This window comes from Petaurus breviceps, unplaced genomic scaffold (assembly GCF_028583685.1).
Source record: "Petaurus breviceps papuanus isolate PSGF00001 unplaced genomic scaffold, PetGlider_PUasm1.0 140, whole genome shotgun sequence".
NCBI lineage: Eukaryota > Metazoa > Chordata > Mammalia > Diprotodontia > Petauridae > Petaurus > Petaurus breviceps.
The window spans coordinates 16,163,541-16,183,540 of NW_027185698.1; the positions used below are offsets into that span (position 1 = coordinate 16,163,541).

The 20,000-nt window shown below is 41.7% G+C and overlaps 1 protein-coding gene across 1 annotated transcript in view; it reads left to right on the top strand.

Annotated features, from left to right (window-relative positions):
• Window positions 1-20,000, top strand: part of SEL1L3 (SEL1L family member 3) — a 128,021-nt gene that overhangs the window by 59,790 nt on the left and 48,231 nt on the right. The window contains exons 10-13 of the mRNA XM_069068930.1: window positions 544-755; window positions 4,078-4,257; window positions 12,816-12,935; window positions 15,676-15,816. Coding sequence (XP_068925031.1) covers window positions 544-755; window positions 4,078-4,257; window positions 12,816-12,935; window positions 15,676-15,816 — 653 coding nt within the window. The remainder of the gene's footprint in view (window positions 1-543; window positions 756-4,077; window positions 4,258-12,815; window positions 12,936-15,675; window positions 15,817-20,000) is intronic.

The following is a 20,000-nucleotide window of genomic DNA, read 5'->3' on the forward strand; positions in this document are numbered from 1 at the left end:
AGGAAGGAAGGAAGGAAGGAAGGAAGGAAGGAAGGAAGGAAGGAAGGAAGGAAGGAAGGAAGGGAGGGAGGGAGGGAGGGAGACAAGAAAGCATCCAATTCAAAGGTGGGGAGCAAGAGAGTTGGGGGAGTTGCTCAACTTTTTTCAGAATAACCAAGGAAATATTAGAAGAAAAATACAACTTTCTTAATAAAATCTAATAGAAGAAACCTCTCTAAGAGTTTCAATGGTCCTGATTTGGTAGTGACTCACACTGAATAAATTGCTCTCTGGGGGAATCTTTTCAGCTATATATGGCGAATCAGTTTTCCCAGGGTACTAGGCAGTCATTTAGAGCCTAGGAAGAAGTCATTTGCAAAATGACGTTGTAGCATCCCAGAAGGGTTTAATTTACCTCCCCTGAGGGTGGTTTACCTTGACTCACTATAGGATCAGTCATAACAATAACTCAGGTAATTTAATTGGCTTTCTCCCCCTTCTTTCCAGAATCCTGGCCATCTCATGGTAATTAATTTTGTGTGCCCTGAATTATGTTATTTCCAGTGCCAGGAAGCCAAAATGATTCAGTGCTAGAAGTTGGTGGGAGGATATTTGAGAAGGCTGTAAAGAGACTCTCCGGCATTGACGGTCTACATCAAATTAGCTCTATTATTCCCTCCCTGATGGATTCCAGCTGCTGTGGATACCATAAAGCATCCTACTTCCTTGCAGTCTTTTATGAAACTGGACTCAATGTGCCTATAGATCACCTACAGGTAGAGTATTTCATGGATTTTGCTTGTATCAATAACCCTCTTTACATTTTTTTTTCCTTAGCAGTAATTTTAAAAAATTGTTGAAGAGGTTGGGAAGGTGAATAGTTGATGTTCATCTTGGTTGGTAGAACTGGCCATTTCTAATTCCCCAGGGTACTCTGGAGCTCTTTAGGTATAAAAGAAATAGCCAACGAATGAGGTAACGGCAGGATGCTGAGGCTACTGCCTGAACATTTGACTAAGAGAGGAAGTGATATCTCTTCTGGAAATGCAGCCTTAGACAAAGTGCTGGTTTTCATCATCCAGAGAAGCACTTTTACTACAATGTACCACAACTCCTTGAGCATTTGGGAGCAGATTATTTCTTTAGAGAAAATCTTAGTCCTCTCCCCCCCCAAAACCAAAATTTTGATAAAAGCTTGACTTTGATGACTTTAGCCTCTTTTATCCTCCTAATTCTTTAGCTAAAGGAAATTGTTTGGGCCTGTGGTCAAAGCATGGCCATAGTCGCCCCTCCTCACCCTTCCTTGCCCTAGAAAAAGAATGACCATGCCAGAGAGGGTTTAAAACCAAACCCAACAAATTTACGATGCAGCTTAATCTACCATTTTGTATTCACTTTTCATAAACACTGTGAAGTGTTGCCTGATCTGCATATTGTTTTCTGATTACCATATTTTGTTGATTATCCTTGATCCCTGGATTACTGCAGAGCACAGACAACTAGGAGTTGTTTCCTTGAGTGTGCAGAGACATTGCAGTTTCTTTTCAATGCCTCGGTGGTGGTCTTTGGGAGCTTGGCTTGGAGTTTCATCCCTAAAGCTGTGGAGCATGGGGGGGGGGAATCATCCCAGTGAAGGCAACATTACCTAGGAGGGTCAGGAACCTGGACTCTAACCTGATGTGCACCACAAACCAACCAGGTGACTTCTGACGCAAGTCACTTTAGACCTTTGTTACAGGACCTGAGTTCAAATCTCGGCCCTACTTGCTTGCTACCTTTGTGACCTAGGGCAAGTCACTTTACCTCTGTGGGGCTCTGAGAAGAGAAGGCAGAAGAAGAAGCCAATTAACAGGGATTAGGCTAGATGGTTCTATCCCTTCCAGATCTGAGGGTCTGGAACTGTGTGATCTAGAACTTTTCAGCTGCATAAAGGTATTATTGTTCCTGATCTGTACTGAGCAGCTCCTCTCTATTTCCACCAAAGAAGGAACAGAAGGACTCCTAACTACTCTAATTCTGTTTTCCCCTTGGAGCACCACCTTCTATATGCAGTCTTTCCTGATCCTTCCCCATATTTAATGAACTAATGTTTCCTATGTACTTACATGTATGTATGTGTTTTTCCTGTGACTGAATATAAGCTCCTTGAGGACAGATTGTTTCATTTTTATATAAGTATCCCCAGAATCTAGTGTCAACCCCAGTACATAGTAGGCACTTAATAAATGTTTGTTGATTGATCTGTAAATAAGGGATAAAAATTCCTGCATTATCTATTCAACGGGGAAAAGAGAATGGTTTGCATTCTTTGATGTGCTGTATCATATGGAAGAATCTTATTATGTTGGGTGTCACGAAACACTGATGTTCATACTAGGCCTTTCTGTTTTATAAGAAAATAGCAATAGCTATGCGAGATAATTTGGCAGCAGCCTTACGTCTCACCCGACCTACTGAAAGAACCTTCTCATTGGTCTTCCTGACTCGAGGCTGACCCCCTCCCTTCTCCACAATCCTCCATTCACCTGCCAGAGTAATCTCCCTAAAGTTCTCTGCTGGACATTTAAAGCTCTTCATTCCTCCTTTCCAGCCTTCTTGCTTACTACCCTTCCTGTTGGCTCCTCTCCAAGCATTCCTGATCCAGCTACGCTGATCTCCTTCCTGATCCTTGCACATAATATTCTATCTCCCATCTCCATGGTTGCCCTCAATACCTGGAATAGTCTCCTTCCTTACCTGCCCCCCGCCCCATGCCCCAGCTAATATCACCTTCCCTCTCAGATTACCTTCTATCTACTCTATATAATACCTTACCATATTTAATACCTGTACCTTATCTTAGGCAGCTTGGCAGGGCAGTAGATAGAATACTAGACCTAGAGTCAGAAGACCTGAGTTCAAATCCAGCCTCAAACTCTCTTTACTAGCTGTGTGACCCTGGGCAAATCACTTAACCCCTATCTGCCCAAGTTTCCTTATCTATAAAATAGGGATAATAATAACACCTACTTTCCAAGATTATTGTGAGAATCAAATGAGATAAATTTGTAAAATGCTTTGCAAATCCTAAGGCATTATATAAATGCAAGCTGTTCTTACACTTAGTTATTTATGTGTTGTCTCCTCCATTATGTCTGCTGCTTGAGGACAGGGACTGTTTTTACCTATATTCCCCTCTCCAGCTCTTGTTGTGCAGTCATTTCAGTTGTGTCTGACTCTTCAAGACTCCATTTTGGGGTTTTCTTGGCATATATACTGGAGCGGTTCTGCTGTTTCCATCTCCAGATCATTTTAGGTTAAGGGACTTGACCAGGTCACATAGCTATTTAATGTCTAAGGCCAGATTTGAACCTAGAAGATGAGTTATCCTAACTCCAGAACCAGCACTCTACTCACGCCCTCAGACAAGATCAGTCAATCCGGAAATATTTATTAAGTCTGTGATATGTGATAGGCACAATGCTAAATGCTGAGGATCCAATGATAAAAAAAAAAATGAAGCAATCCTTGCTCTCAAGAAGCTTACATTCTAATGTGGAAGACAACATGCAATATATGCAGGACAAATGAACACATAGGTAAGTTGGGGAAATCAGGAAAGGCTTCCTCTAGAAGGTGGAGATGAAGCTGAGTCTGGAATGAAGTGAGGGATTCTCTGAGGTGGATGTCAGGAGGGAGTGCCTTCCAGATGTTGAGGGTGTACATTCCAGAGACAAGGAGAAGGGTGCTGGAGTGCCATGTGTGAGGAGCTGAGAAAAGCACAGTTTGGACCAGGAGTGCTAGGAGAGGAGTCATTTAGAATGAATTAGAAATACAGGTTAGATCAAGTTGTGAAGGTCTTTAAAAACTAAACAGGATAGTTTACATCTTATTCAAGAGAAAACAGGGAGCCATTGGAGTACATTGAGATTGGAGTGAGGTAGTCATACGTACACCTTAAAATCACTATGATAACTGTGTAAAGGAGAGATTGGAGTGGGGAGAGACTTGAGGGAGGGAGAACAATTGAATTGATTTTTTCAGCATCCCTTGCAAATGAGTGATTCTATGATGATTGTTATTCTTGTGGCCCTTTTCTCCATTTTGTTTCTGATACAGGGCATGCTGTATAGCTTGGTTGGTGCCCAGGGGAGTGAGAGACTGTCTGCAATGAATCTTGGGTACAAACATTACCAGGGTATTGATGATTACCCACTAGACTGGGAACTGTCATACGCCTATTACAGCAACATTGCTACGAAGACCCCTCTCGATCAGCACACTCTGCAAGGAGATCAGGTACACAGAATTAATGAACAGGGAGACTACATATATATACAGGGCTTTAAAAGTAACCATCTAAAGTGCCTGCATCTGTTGCTGATTTATACCCGAATTCCTAGAGTATGCATCTCACTAAATTGAGAGGGGAGCTTGTTAAAGGCATTCATTGTTTCTCAATTCTCTGTTATCAAGAATGAAAACAAGAACAGTCTCATTTCTGTCTGTGCAAACCTCTATAGGGTTAGAAGGGGGAAGGATGGGTGTTTGAAGAATTGCACTCATACCTAAATCTGTCATTGTGATGAGAGGGACCCCCACCCTGCCCCTGGAAAATCCCCAATACATAAAGGAAGCAGGCATAATGACTTCCCTTCTAGATACCATGATGAAAGGAGGCTAAGGACCAGAGTGGCTCCCAGATGGCAGGTATGGATGGTGCAAGGAGAGCAACAGCAGGCTAAGTGAGGAATAAAAGGTAGATGTCAAGTATAAAAAACTGCAGCCCCAATTCTGAGTTGTATGTGCACTGCTTGTTCTGGTCCAATATAGTGGGAAAACTCTGGATGTAGCAAACCTAGTAGGAGACCTAGATTTGGTGCCTGGCTATCTGGCCGCTGTGGCAGAAGCATCAGCCTCTCTGGGGTTTCGTGTCCTCATCTGATAAAAAGAAGTAAGGATGATTCAGTTATCTACTTGACAGACTTTTTGTGACAAAAGTACTTTGTAAACTATAAAATATCATGGAAAGCTGAGAGATGATGATGATGACCAGCCATACATGTCCCTCCAAAAGATAAAGAATTTGCAGCAGGAAATCTCCATACCTCTAAATAGGAATTGATTGAGAAGAACTAACCTTTACTCCTAACTTTGCAGCTCCCAAAACTTAATAGATTTACTTTGCATCTCTGTGCTAGTGATTTTCAGATCTACCTAACCTGCCTTAACCTCTCTGCTGATCTCTGATCTTACCTCTCCAACTGCCTTTCAGACATCTCAAACTGGATGCCCTGTGGACATCAACATGTCCAAAACCAAACTCATTGCTTCCCCCCACTTCCCTCACCCCCTCCCCACTCTCTCTGTTACTATAGAGGGCAACACTATCCTCTCAGTCCCTCAAACTCACCACCTAGGTGTTAGTCTCAACTCCTTATGATCTCTTGCCTCCCATATCCAACCTATTGCCAAGGCCTGTCATTTTCATTTTTGTACCATCCCTCAAATACTTCCCCTTCTCTTCCCCTATCCTGCTACCACTGTGGTGCAGGCCCTCATCACCTGATGCCTGAACTACTACAATAGTCTGCTGGTGGGTATGCCTTAAGTCTGTCCCTAGTCCAAACCATCCTCCATTCAGTCATCAAAGTGATTTTCCTAAAGCACAAGTTCGACATGTCACTCAGCAAATTCCAGGGGCTCCCTATCACATCCAGGATCAAATACAAAATTTTCTGTTTGCCCCTCAAAGCTCGCTTTTACCTTTCCAGTCTTTTTACACCAGGGGTGGGGAACCTGGGGCCTCAAGACCACACGTGGCTCTCTATGTCCTCAAGTGCAGCCCTTTGACTGAATCCAAATTTCACAGAACAAATCCCCTTAATAAAAAGACTTGTTCTGTAAAACTTGAACTCAGTCAAAAGGCTGCATCTGAGGACCTAGAAGGCCACATGTGGCCTCGAGACCAAAGGTTCCCCACCTCTGTCTTACACCTTTCTGCCTGACATATACTCTGATGTGGCGACGCTGACCTCCTGACTGTCTCATGAATAAGGCACTCTTATCTCTCAGCTTCAGACATTTTCTATGGCTGTCCCCCATGCCTGGAACACTCTCCCTCCTCATTGCCACCTCCTGGCTTCCTTTAAGTCCCATCTAAAATTGCATCTTCTACAGGAAGCCTTTCCAAATCTCTCTTTATTCTAATGCCTTCCCTCGCAACTATTTCCTCTTTATCTTGTACACATTGCTTTGTATATATTTGTTTGCAAGTTGTCTCTCCCTTTAGATGGCAAGTCCCTTGAGGGCAAGGACTGTCTTTTGCATCTTTGTGTATCCTCAGTGCTTAGCACACAGTAGGTGTTTTATTAATAAATGTTAATTGTTGTTGGAGTGGTTTGGAGGATCTGGTAGAGATAGAGCCCAGAGACAGGGACTGGACTTCTAATTTCATGGGCAAAAGGAACTATTTATGACACAAGGGGACCCCCTCCCTACTGTTGCTTGGGTAGTCTTAGAGAACTGCTGAGAGGTTTAGTGGCCTGTATGTGTCACGTGTGGGACCTTACCTTAGTTCTTCCTGGCACCAAGACTGGCTATATTGTATTCCCTATGCCACACTTTAAAATAGAAAAAAATTATGATACATAAGTGGAAATGATGGTCCACATTGAGGCACCATGGCTGCCTCACGGATAGAAGGTAGAGTTCCTGTCCCACTTCGAGACCCCAGGCAATCCACTTAATGTCTTGTGTGTCCCCCTGCCCCCAACTCAAACTGATGAGATTATCAGTTGCAGACCAGATGCTAATCTGCTTTGGTAGAGGCATTTTCTCTTATGAAATCATTGTTCCTATAAAAATCAGTGCATAGCTAAAGGTATCAGGACTTTACCTTGAAGAAAGATGTTAATTGATGATGGAATCAGTACTTAAAAAGAGTTAGTCATGAAGAATTTTGATCACTATTTTTTCAGATAGTTGATAGTGATCCATTATGTAAATGGAAAATTAATTGTTCTGATGAATTCTATAAACTGTGAAGCATCTCCCCCAATGGAGGAGAACAATAATTCAGAAAATAGAAATGGATGATCCACCCAAGTCAGGTCATGGGCACTGTAGGAACTATGTCGTCACATCCTTCTTAGCTGGGCCCTTGTGCCTGCCCAGGATCTGGCTCATTACCCTGACCTAGCTGGACAATGCAGGCTGGCTCTTTGAATGCACATGGCAGTCCTTAGCATACCCGTGTTTCCCCGATAATAAGATACTCTTATTATTTTTTTGGACAGAAAAACACCAGAGGGCTTATTTTCAGGGGAGGGCTTATTTTAATGAACATTGACAGCAATGACATGTGACTCCTCTACAATTGCTTTCTTATACTCAACAGTATAGCTCTTCCTTTTCGTACTCATGTCTGGGGGGTCAAAACAGACGGAATAATAAAATTATCACCATCAGTCCTTCTTTTCACTCCATCATGCCCCCTGAGTTCTTCTTTTTTCCTCCATCATGCCCTTTTTATCCTCCATCATGCCCCCTCACTCCCGCTTACATACCAGGTTTTTATGTTGTCCTGCCTCAGCTCTCCTCTGCCGCACTGCTCTCAATGGCGCCAGCAAGCAAATCACTGGGGAAGAACGGGATGACGCGCTCACTGCTGCAGCTCTGATTGGATGCAGCTCGGAGCGCGGCGTGCGTTTCACCGGGGTGGGGGGGGGACGGTGCATACAGAGGGTACCGTAATGTAGCGTGTAGCGCAGGGGATCACCTTCACTACAGTAGCAATCTCAATAGGGCTTATTTTCGAGGGAGGGCTTATTTTAGAGGAATCTTACACAGTAAGGGGAGGGCTTATTTTCGGGATAGGTCTTATTATCGGGGAAACATGGGTAGTCCATAGCATGCCCACGGTTGACTGAGCCAGATTTTGGTGGTCTAGGAAATAAAACTTAACCATCCTTGTGGTTGTAAAATAAATGACTCCTCTTCCTAAAAACTCTCTCTTTAGTGTAAGGGTGTCCAATAATTGTTTCAGTCTTTATATTTGTATTTCTAGTACCTAGCCAAGTACTTGACACTGTGGTAGGTGCTTAATAAATGGCTGTTAATTGATTTAGTCAGAGATATAGAATGAAACTAATGTATTCCTTTCCTTCTGAAAATTGAATGTGTGATACTTGGCCCTTCTGAAATGAAGCCTGTTTATTTATTTGCCCCCCATGTGGCCAGGGCCAGTAAAGATGAAATGAGATGCTCTTCCTTGCTGATAGAAAACAACACGATGAAAAATTGTACCTGCAAATTTAATAGTCAGGAGGACTGTATCAGAACTCAGGTTTCCTTCAGAATACTTAATGAATGGCTTCTTGAGAATTTAAGTGGATGTAATACATTAATTTCAATGTCCCTTTGTTGAAAATCTATTAATTCATCAGTGGCACCAAGCAAATTAATACACTGAAAGAAGCCAGACCTTTGGTTAACAAAGGAAGTGTCAGTTTAAGAAAAAGGAATCCAGAAAAGGTGGTGTTTTTCTCTCCATTTTCTTTAGTATATGAGGTATGATCTACTTAATTTTACAGTAATCTCTAATTTAACTTTACAGTAAACTCTAATGGTAATCTCACTTCAGATCTCTTTTTTTATGGCTGAGTAGGAAGCTGTTTTAACTTTAATAGAAAGCTAAGCAGCAACGTTTATGTGGCTTGATTTTTTTTCCCCAGGGCCATTGTGTTATTTTTAAAAATTCCCATCATCCTGGCATTAGCAATTAGAACATTATTTTCTGCCTGGATTTGGCCAAATTGTGTGTGTCTTTAATATACAAAATGATAGAATGTGATTGTGTTAATGTCTTGGGATGAGTAAGTTAAGTTGATTCAGAAGCTATTGTTCTCCTAGAAAGTAATTATCATGCTTGTGTGATGGCCTGAGTTTAAACCTTGATGTTTTACTGCTCAACAACTGGCATTTAATATTCAACAGTAAATACCCAAAGCATCCGACCCACTTTATGCACTGGCTATATTGCACCCAATGTTTCATTTTTAAATGACGTCCAGTGCTGTTTGAAACCTGAGTATTTTCCACTATTCACTGTTGTCATTAAAGAGAGTATTTTCCCATTCTTTCAAAATATCTCAAATGTTAAACTTCAATTTGGGGGGTGGAGGGTGGTGGATAGGGTGGGGTGGGAACCAGCATCACTTCCTAGTGGGAGCCAAATATCACAGCTGACTTATAAACCCCAAGAACTGGCTTCCCAATGTCAGCCCTGGCAGGCCCTGAAGGAGCTTTGTGTTAGTAGGCGTTTAAAAGGTAGGTTATGAAATTGCTCTTCCCCTCTTACTGTGAGAGCTTCTCAGTGTTGGAGGCCTGCTGGTCAACCCATTAAGTTTTATAACTTGAGAGAATGCAGATGCTTCTGCAACCTGTGTGAGCCCCCAGTGGAAGCTCCAGCTTCCCAGCCGCACGGAGCTCTCTCTTCATCCTTCCTTTTTCCTTTTTACCTCAGGACTTCATATTTCTTTCATGAAACACACTTGATGGGAAAGTTCTTTATAAGCACTCATGCTGAGCAGCTGAGGCTACAAGCCTCAGTGCTGGAGAGTTCCAATAGCCAGAACTTAGGGGAAACAAAACCAGCTCTCCTTGAGGAGGTTAAAGGTGCAGGTGTTCTGGCTGGCCTTCTCGTCTCCAACTTTCAGCTGCAGTCCTGTGCCAACTTCTTATCCACTTCTCTATCTTTTGCCTGGTAGGCTCAGGTCCTGGCTTCCCTCCAAGGCCCCTTTCCTGGCCAGAGATGAACAGGATTCTTTTTAAATGCTTTCTCTTCCTCAATTAACATTAGTGCTAATGAGCACTAATTGACTGTCCCCTGGGCACACAGCCCTGATTTGGTGCTGTTTACCTCTGTAATTCTATTAATGTTATCAGGCAAAGTAGATGACCACCTCTGTTGTATGATTTCAAGGGCACTGAGAAAGCCCAGAACCACCACACCTCCCCAATTTCCCCCTTTTTATTGCCTTACTCTGACAACTCTCTGATCAGGTTATAGTCCTGTTAGATTAAGACTTTGATCCCTGAAAAATTGAAAAGATCCGTGGGAGAGGTAATATTTGAAGCTGCTATCCCTCACAAAGGAAGGACCCAAGAGCCATGTTTGGAAGGGGAAAGGAGAAGCATGAAGGCGCCAATGGAAAGAGTGGAGATGGGGGGTGTGGACCACCCCAAAATAAGTTTACCTTTTTGCTACTGGCCAACCGTAGTCTTGTATCATTAGGGAAATTACTTAATCTCTCAGGGCCTCATTCACCCTATCTGTAAAATGAGGATCTCAGACTCCATGATCTCTGTGAACCCTTCTTTCTCTAAGCCTGTGATGCCCCTGGGTACATAGTCCTAACTCGGAACCTTTCACTTTTGCATTAGTCCTTACAATTGCTGATAGTAACTGAGAACATCTGAGATTATAAAGTCCTAGAGGGCACAGACTGGGTCTTCCTGTGTGATGTTTAGAATGCATTCTATTGCCACAGAATCACTACAGCAAAATTCCATTTCCTAGGCTCGGTTAGTGAATTGCTTGTTGAAGGAACTTAGCCTGTCCCCTAAAGTTTGGCCTGTAGCATCATGTTCAGTGTGAGCCCTCAGCAAATATTGACCGATGTGCTTCCCAGGGAATAAAAGAGAACGGCTTGTACAATTTTAGCCACAGAAGCTCAGTGGCCTCACATAGTAAGGCGACTGGCAGAGACTGATATTGGACATTTGTCTCAGCTCACCCCATGCAGTTTTGGTGTCTGCCAGTGCCCCTGATGCTAAATTATAGTCCTGCCTCAGGCCCCTAACGTCCTCTTACGGTGTTACAGGACCCTCACTCCACATGTCAACATCTGGAAAACAGAGACCTAAGCTACATAAATAGAACTCCAGAGTAGACTCTGTGATGCCAGGTGTTTTTATTAACCCTCATTAAGAGAGTGTCAAAAGGGAAATCAAAGCCATTCTCAGTGCTGTCAGGGGCCTCCTTCTCAAATTAGGTCTGGATCCAATATCTCGGTTGTTTCATCACCTGCTCATGAAATGAGTGGGTCTGGGAGCAGCCAGAATGTGAATCACTCTCTGAGAGCAACCCTTGCCTTGTTCTTAGATGTTATGATGTGTATGTGACCACTTTTCCCCCCAAACATATCAGGACTTGTGTATATTAATTGTCTTTGTCCAATTATCTTTTGAAAATTAAATTAACCCTCCAAAAAGAGCTAGGATTTGCCACCACTGAAGGTGTTCAAGAGATATTCAAGCTGCAGGCTCTTATAGCAAGGTCAGTAGAAGGGGAGAAGGAAAGAAACCTTTATTAAGCACCATGCCAGGCACTATACCAAGCACTTTACAAATCTCAACTGATTTGATCCTTACCACAACTCTACCAAGTAGATTCTGGTGATGTTGTTATCATCCCAGGTAGGTGTTACTGTTATCCCTATTTTATAATTGGGGAAACTAAGGCAGACAGAGGTGAAGCGACTTGCCCATAGTCACAGAGATAGTATCTGAGGCTGGATTTGAACTCAGGTCTTCCTGATTCCAGGCCCAGTGCTCTATCCATTGAGCCACCTGGCTTCCTTTAGTAGAAGAGTTCCAAGCATGTTTTGGACAATGATTAGAATACATGTTGTTTCATTACTGGAATAAGTATCAAGGTGACTAATGGGAAGTGAGAGGGCTGTCCGAGTCCCAAGCCACACATTCAGAGGAGAGCGGGAGCAGAAGTTCTCTCTTAAATCTACTGAGTGAGTGAACTTGCTGCTCAGTAGCTTATTCTCTTTAATGCCACAATCCAGGTGAGTGGAGGAAGAAGGTAGTAGGTGGTAGGTAGTATGTCCTCAACCAGAAACCTCTTGTTGAGCATGTCTTTTATCAATGTAGCTAACTGGATAAAATGCTGGACCTGGAGTTAGGAAAACCTGAGTTTGAATCCCGTCTCCAATACTTATTAGTAGTGTGACCGCTGCCTGCCTCAGTTTCCCCATTTGTAAAATCAGGATAAAAGTAGTACCCACTTCTCAGGGCTGTTGTGAGTATAGAATGAGAAAATCTGTAAAGCATCTGTCAAACCCCTAACATGCTATGTAAATGCTTCAAGGAATCAACCAGAAAGAGCCAGGGCAAATGTGTTACCCAAAAGGGCTTAGCACCCAGTATGTTCAGGAGGGGGTTCCCTGCACTTAGTAGGGATGCATGAGGTGAAATAAATATAGCAAATACACTACCAAGTTAAATATTGTTTAATAATCTTAATGGTGATTGTTGATTTGAGTAATACTATTATTTGGTCACAAAATGAAGTACAACAATCAGTTAATAGGCTGACTTTCTTTGGTGTTCCTTAAATTGACTCTGAAGATTGAACAAAGAGAGCAGTTTCAATGTATTCTGAACAATGGCATCTTTATTGGAATAAGCACGTTGTACCCTATTAGGGACAACAATTATTTGGCTATATGTTCAGGTAGATTTATTCCCCCACTCAAAAAAATGATCACATGCTACATTTTAGAGTTTAGATCCATCCATTCTGCTAATGAAAATGGAAAATGCATAATAACCTTTCACCTTTTGTATCACCCTGTATCATTCAGGGAACAGAAAGGTGGAGCTGGGAGTGAGGATCCAAAGGTCACCTGGTCTCAGGTCTGCTACTGACTTCCCAGGTAGCCAAGTGGCCAAGTCACTGAACCCCATGGACCCAATATTTCCTTATAAAATGAGGGGATTGGACTAGCTAACCTCTAAGGCTGCCAGGTCATCTCTGATATTCTGTTTTGCTCCTGTTTTAGGCATATGTAGAAACAATACGGCTGAAGGATGATGAGATGCTGAAGGTCCAAACTAAAGAAGATGGCGATGTCTTCATGTGGCTGAAACATGAAGCATCAAGAGGCAATGCAGCAGCTCAGGTAAAGATGTGGGCCATCGTCCATCTGACAATGGTGTTAAATGGTCAGTGGATTGCACCTAATGTGAGAAAAGTGAGGAAGTTAGAGGGCAGGAAGGACCAGAGAAGTAAGATGGGGGAATCTCCCTTCAAGAAGATAGCAATAGGGAAGCATAGGATGGTAAACTTAGAAAGAGGTCTTCTAATCCAATCCCTTCATTGTACAGATGAAGAAACTGATCTGGAGAAGTTAAGGGATTACGTTGCCATTTTGGCAGAGCTGGGATCATAAATGTAGAAACATGTTGGAAAGTAGTATGACATTGGAGGATTTAAGAAAGGATCTTATCTGCTTCCTGGAGCACTTTTATATACTTTGGAAAGTTTTTGGAAGGCAAAAGAATGAACTTAAAACTTTGAGAAGCTTGGGAGAGTATACGGCCTAAATTTCACTTTAGTAAAAACACTCCAGTGCAGAATATTGGCTAGTTCTGATGGTACAAGAAAAGTAACCTTCTATTCAGTTCAGACGCTGATAAGCTGGGCATTCATTGCCCATGAGTGCTCCTGGGTACTGTTAGCCGCCTCAAGGTATGAGACAAGGGAAAATGAGAAAGCAAGAAGAAGGAAATGGAAACATTAAGAAGGAAATGGAAAAATTAGATTTCAGGAACCTAAGGAAACTTTCCTGTGGCTCCCTCTGGTCCCTTAGCTCACCAGTCCTTTTTATCTGTAAAGCATCTTGCAAACCATAAAGCACCATATAAATGCAAGCTAGCATCATCATTATCATTATAGCCACAGGATGAGAAAAGGGAGAAGACATGTCAAAGTTAGAGATATATAAAGTGAAGAATAGCAAAGTGTTCAAAGTAGTTCCCTAAGATACCTGGGTTCTTGTGCCAGAGGGGATCTGCCTCTCTTTTTCATGGCTCAGGAAAAAAGTTCATTTAAGGATTTCATTTTAGTTCTTCTCTCTCAATCTCTCTCCCTCTCTCTCAAATATATATATGTGTGTGTGTGTGTGTGTGTGTGTGTGTGTGTGTGTGTGTGTGTATACACATATCTATCCTTTATATATATATATCCTTTGTCAAACAAGTTAGGCCTGGAATTTTGGAAATTTTATCACACACATCCCTTGCAGACTACAGTGGTTTTATTGACTTAAAAATAATAGAAAAGAAGTTTCCATTGTCTCATGAGGAGAAAGGTTTTGAGTATTGATTGGACAAGTTCATTTTTACAGGACCATTTGATGCAAAAGTAGACTAGGGAGAGAAGTATTAAATGGATGTTATTGATAAAGGAGGCCTCTAGTAGGGAATCTGTGTTTGACTCGGTGCTGCCTAATTTTGTTAGATACTTGGATAATGGCAATTCCATGGCAGCCTCATCAAGTTTGTAGGTGACACTAAGTTTAGAGGGCTGGCAGTGGGACCCAAATGGATCACAACAGGCTAGAACATTGGACTGAATATGGTAAGATGAAATTTAGGAGGCATAAGTATAAAATTTTACATAGGTTCAAGAAGAAAAAAAAACCTTTGCAACTATGACTGAGTTTGGCTATTAAGCAGCATCTCTGAAAAAGATCTGGGTGGGGTGGCTAGGTGATGCAGTGATGCATCAGCCCTGGAGTCAGGAGGGCCTGAGTTCAAATCCGGCCTCAGACACTCGACACACTTACTAGCCGTGTGACTTTGGAAAAATCACTTAACCCCAATTGCCCTCCAAAAAAAAGCAAAAAAAAAAAAGATCTGGGGGTTTTTAGTGGACTGCAAGATTCATCTGCGTTAGCTGACACTGTGACATGACTGTGAGAAATGGTTAATATGATCACGGGATGCATTGTGAGAAGCGGAACTTCAGAAGAGGTTACATCTGACAATTGCTCCTGAGAATTCAATAACTTAATTTATAGTGTCAGAAGGCTTTAATCAATTCTTGAATAGCTGTCTCCTCAGATCATGTCTGATGTTTCATATAATCATACATTTCTAAGAAAGCCACAGACCATGGGTAGATATTGTCCTGTTGTCCTTTGTTCTGGTCAGACCATTTCTGAAACTTTGTATTCCAGTATTCTGGATCCCACATTTTAGGAAGGTCATTGATAAACTGGAGGGCTTCCAGAGGAAGATAAGCAGGATAGTGAATGGTCTCAAGTCTCTTCTGTCTGAGGATTAGCTGGAGGAACTGTGGGCATTCAGCCTGGCTAAGTGAAGACTCTCAGGATGGTCATGATGTCGGTCTTCAAGAATTTTAAGGGCTGTCATGTGGAATATTAGATTAGACTCATTCTATTTGACTCCAGAGAGACAAAATTAGGTTTGGTGTTAGGAAAAACTCCATAACAATTAAAACTGTCCAGAGGGAAGGATGGATTCTCCCTTCTTGAAGGTTTTCAAGGCAAAGACCTGATTGGAAGATTGCAGGATTGTACTGGATGGCTACTGACCTCTCTTCCAACTCCGAAATTCTGTGATTCTCTGATATCTCCATTTCAGCTTATCTTTCTCTCCCTCCACATACTCACACAAAGATGTATTCGCTCCCTAGCTTCTATTAGGGTATTTCTAATTACATAGTGATTAAAGGCTATGGTTATCAGTTGGAAAACATAGCATGTCAATCACCTTGCTGGATCTGTATAACAAAATACATTGGGTTGAATGTGTTTAAAAGCCTGAAGTTAACCATGGCTTATGAGAGTCATTTTGAAAAATCATTATCATAATTATTATTATTTGTTGTTTAAGCAACGGTTGGCACAGATGCTATTCTGGGGACAACAAGGCGTGGCTAAAAATCCTGAAGCTGCAATAGAGTGGTATGCAAAGGGTGCTTTGGAGACTGAAGACCCAGCATTAATATATGATTATGCCATTGTATTATTCAAGGTAAGAATAACTTAATTTGTGCCTAAATTTTGCAGCTCCCATCAGAATTGCAGAACAGTTTTCCTGGAGGCATATGTGCAAACAGGGAGTAGGTAATTAAATAACTTAGAATTTGCTTCCAGTCACTCACTCTAGGGAGAAAGAGATAGCTGATAAAAGGTGGAGTGAGAATTGCTCACACCCCCGCCTCACTCCCCCAGTTGTTTTTTTAAATAACTTTTTCTGTTTGGTTCCTTGACTCTCAATACTTTTCCAAACACTGCTGAATTCTTTAAGGATGTTCCTGTTTTTCAGTTTGGTATCCTATACCTAGTCTTGTGGCCATCCATTTATTTAAATCACACACACACACACACACACACACACACACACAATCTATATGTCCATGTTAGGCCAGAAATAACACCTGTGTCTTTTTTGCTAATATTAAGGTCCTGATCCTAAGTCTAAAGCCTTTTAACTAACCCTTGCTGACTCAAGCAATGGGGAATTATAAGAAACAACCTTTAGTGAGAGTTAGTCTCAACACGACTATTTCATGTTAACATGCCACTAATATTGGATTTCAAGTTGGAAGGAACCTTTGAAATCATCTAACTCAATCTAGTCATTTGTCAGATGAGGAAATTGAGGCTCAAAAAAAGTTAAGTGACTTGCCCTGGATTCAGAGGATCCAGGTCCTCTGCTCTCCCCACTAAACCTTACAGACTTTTGCTCCTTGGATATCCATAAAAATCAAATGCCAATGGGCAGCGTACCTGCATCGTTGTGTTTTTCCACAGAGCCGGGCATCAAGGCTCTGGCTATTGCTCCTCATCAAAACACTGGCTTTATCTCCCCTCCCCAGTCTGTGGCTGAAAATATCCATGTTCATCACTCACAGAGATGAATTCATTTAGATTGCCTGCTTTCTTTTTCCAGTCTTAATCATCCCAACTCCCTTAACATTTTCTCATGGGTCCAAGTTTAATCATCTTTTTGTCTTTGTAATGAATCTTAGCTTGACCCAGTGAAAACAGCCTAGTTAAGTCTTTAGCTTCTGACCAAATTGCACACTGTTTGAGCATCTATCTGGTACAGAGAAACTCTTCACTAAGCTAGTTCGTGTGGGAAAATCAATTGGGATAGGGATAGGGCTTGGACCCATGATTTCATGAGTTGGGAACTCCTAGATGGGAAATTCTTTTTATCAATGTAGGTCATCATCTTCAGTGCATCTTATAGTCTTCGAGACTCTATATGCCCAGGGCACTGAGAAGTAAAGTAATTTTCCTGGAGTCACAAAGCCAATTTGTATCGGAAGTGGACCGTGAAACCCAGTCATCCTGTCTCCAAAGCCAGCTCTCTCCTCTACCTTATATAACAAGATACGCGTGTATATTGTGTTTCCATGGTCTCTTTTTGAAAACAAAGAGGACATCACTAATGTTGATGAACATCCCTTGTTTAAGCCCCCCCAGCAGATGGTCTTGTCATAATACTTACATCTACTGTGACAGACTACATGGGCATGGCTTATTTGTTATAATATTCAACGTCATAGTCAGTCTTGAGGCTTGATAAGGAAATTTCATCTCTAATTGCATACCAGACTACTTAGTAGGTCATTCCCAGCAAATCAACCCTATGCCACATTCTACCAGGCAATCCTCAGGCATCCTTAAAGAATTGTCTTCTGTCCTCCCTGCTTGTAAACTTCTGTTTTCTATCTTTATTCTGTCTCTCTTCATTCTATTCATCTATTTCTCTATGTAGCAGGGGACTTGCACCCAATGAAGGGATATTCAGAGGATGTTTTGTTGTTACAATTTGGTTCTGGATCAATAGCAACAGAAAATAAGGAGATTAAAGTCTGGATTGATTCATTTAGTGTTTTGTTCTTGTTTAAAAAAAAAATCTTTGAGGGGTGGCTAGATAGCACAGTGAATAGAGCACCAGCCCTGGAGTCAGGAGGACCTGAGTTCAAATTCGACCTCAGACACTTAACACTTACTAGCCATGTGACCTTAGGCAAGTCACTTAACCCCAATTGTCCTGCCTTCCCCCCTCAAAAAAAAAAAGCAAAAAAGAAAAGAAAGTAAATATTTTACAATTTCCCTATATTACTCAATATTCTCTATATTGTCTTTTAATATTAAATACAGTATTAATATACACACCTTATATTTGTTTCACATCTTATACCTTTCAAAGCATCTTCACAATATGGTCCCAATTCTTCAGCATTTGGGAAACTCCAAGAATAACAGAACACCAGGTTCAAGGTATTCTGGGGGACTACATTTCCTCAAAACCACAACTCATGAGCTACATCTGATGTGTTTACTTTTTCCTCTAGCCATCTATAAGATACAATCAATTTAAAGCAAAGGCATTCAATAAAATAGAGTAGCATGCAAATTGGAAATAGAACATCCCTTCCATTAACCTAGGCCTTGATCCTACAAATACATGTATCATCAGTGAGAAGAGTGAGCCCACATTAGGAACATACACAAGGGGCATACAAATGGGAAATGATTGCTGTGTGGAGAAGCAACACATACCTGATGCCTTAGGTCCACCAATACTTTCTGATGATATCATTGCACTGTATATACTGTTCTGCTGGTCTCTTGGTGACTCTGGGCATGTAACTTTTGCTGAGCTTGGGCTTATCTGTCCTTAGCTCATAAATCTGCTCCACCTAGCTCATATGATAGCTCTTGGCCTAAGACTGAATCCTTTCTTTTCAACCCTACACCTGCCTGGGAGGAGATCAAAGCCTTCTGTTTCAGGTAACTATTTAACTTAAGAGTTAGATATTCTCAGGATCCTCTATGGCTCGGCACACAAATGAATTTGAGCCAGACCAAAGGGTAAAACTAAGGAGGCGAGGTTTTTCTTCCACCCTCCTAGATCTCCTGCATTTAGTAAGTATATCTATCGAGCAAAGGTTGATTGCTTTGGTGCTTTATTTTAGCAAGTAAAAAACTCAGTTCTCATGACAATTCTATTTGATATTTGAGGTAATTGGAAGCAATTTGTTGTGGCCCCCGAGGTCATGCGCTAGATATCATGATATGGACAAATAATAAATACTACTGAAAGTTAGTTAGTGCAATTCATTCACCAGGCTATCCTAACCCAGGGTCTGCAGGGTCTGACGATGTCTCTGCATAGATGCCCTCCTATCTATTCCCACCCCACAAGTGGAGGACCATTGGCTAACCCATGAGTTTATATTTTATGCAGTGAGTCTGTGCCTTTCCCCTGTAACTTGTGTCCTCAAGTCTAATCACCCTTTCCTCTGCCCTTTCAATCCCTCCTCTTTCCCGTAAACAACTCATTTCTAATTGCTTTCTGCTCTTTTCTGCTGGAGAAATGTGATGATTCTAATTGTAAAGCATTTGCTTCATTCTTGTGGCAGCAAAAATCTTTTCTTAAGACTTTGAGTTAACATCATCCTCTAATTAAGAAGAATTCTGATTATTTTTTCATCTCCTTGTTTTACTAATATGAATTCTTCAGTGTTTTCACCCCCACTGGATTAGTAGAACCTAATGAACCAAGACAGAGAATGGTTTTAACCTTTTATTCTTACTCCTCCCTCATCCCTCTGCCCCACCAAAGTCATTTTATCTAGTTAAAAGATAATCTTAGAATGAACACATCTAAGACTGGTAACCTTATCATATCTTAGCCATTACTTTTTTTTTTTTTTAAAGCAATCGGGGTTAAGTAACTTGCTCAAGGTTACATGGCCAGTTATTTCTGGGTGTGGTGCTAAGTATCAGAGCCCAGGATCATCCCAACACTGGAGCTGGTGCTCTTACTCGCTGAGCCACCTGGCCGCCCCTAAGCAATTGGGGTTAATTAACTTGCTCAAGGTTACATGGCCAGGTGTTTCTGGGTGGGTGCTAAGTGTCTGAGCCCGGGATTCGATCTCCAGGTCATCCCAACACTGGAGCCGGTGCTCTTACTCGCTGTGCTACCTGGCCGCCCCTTAGCCATTACTTTTAATAGCACTGGTTCAGGTTTGGTTGAAATAGAACTTACTAGTTCTGATGAATGGGAATTTCATGTCAGCAAAGTCAGCCCAGATAATAACGATAACAATAACAATACTGAAGCTAGAATTCTTTTGGAATTGGCTTTAAATTTAGAAAGTGAGTTAACATGTTTTAGTGTGCATCCTGCCAAAA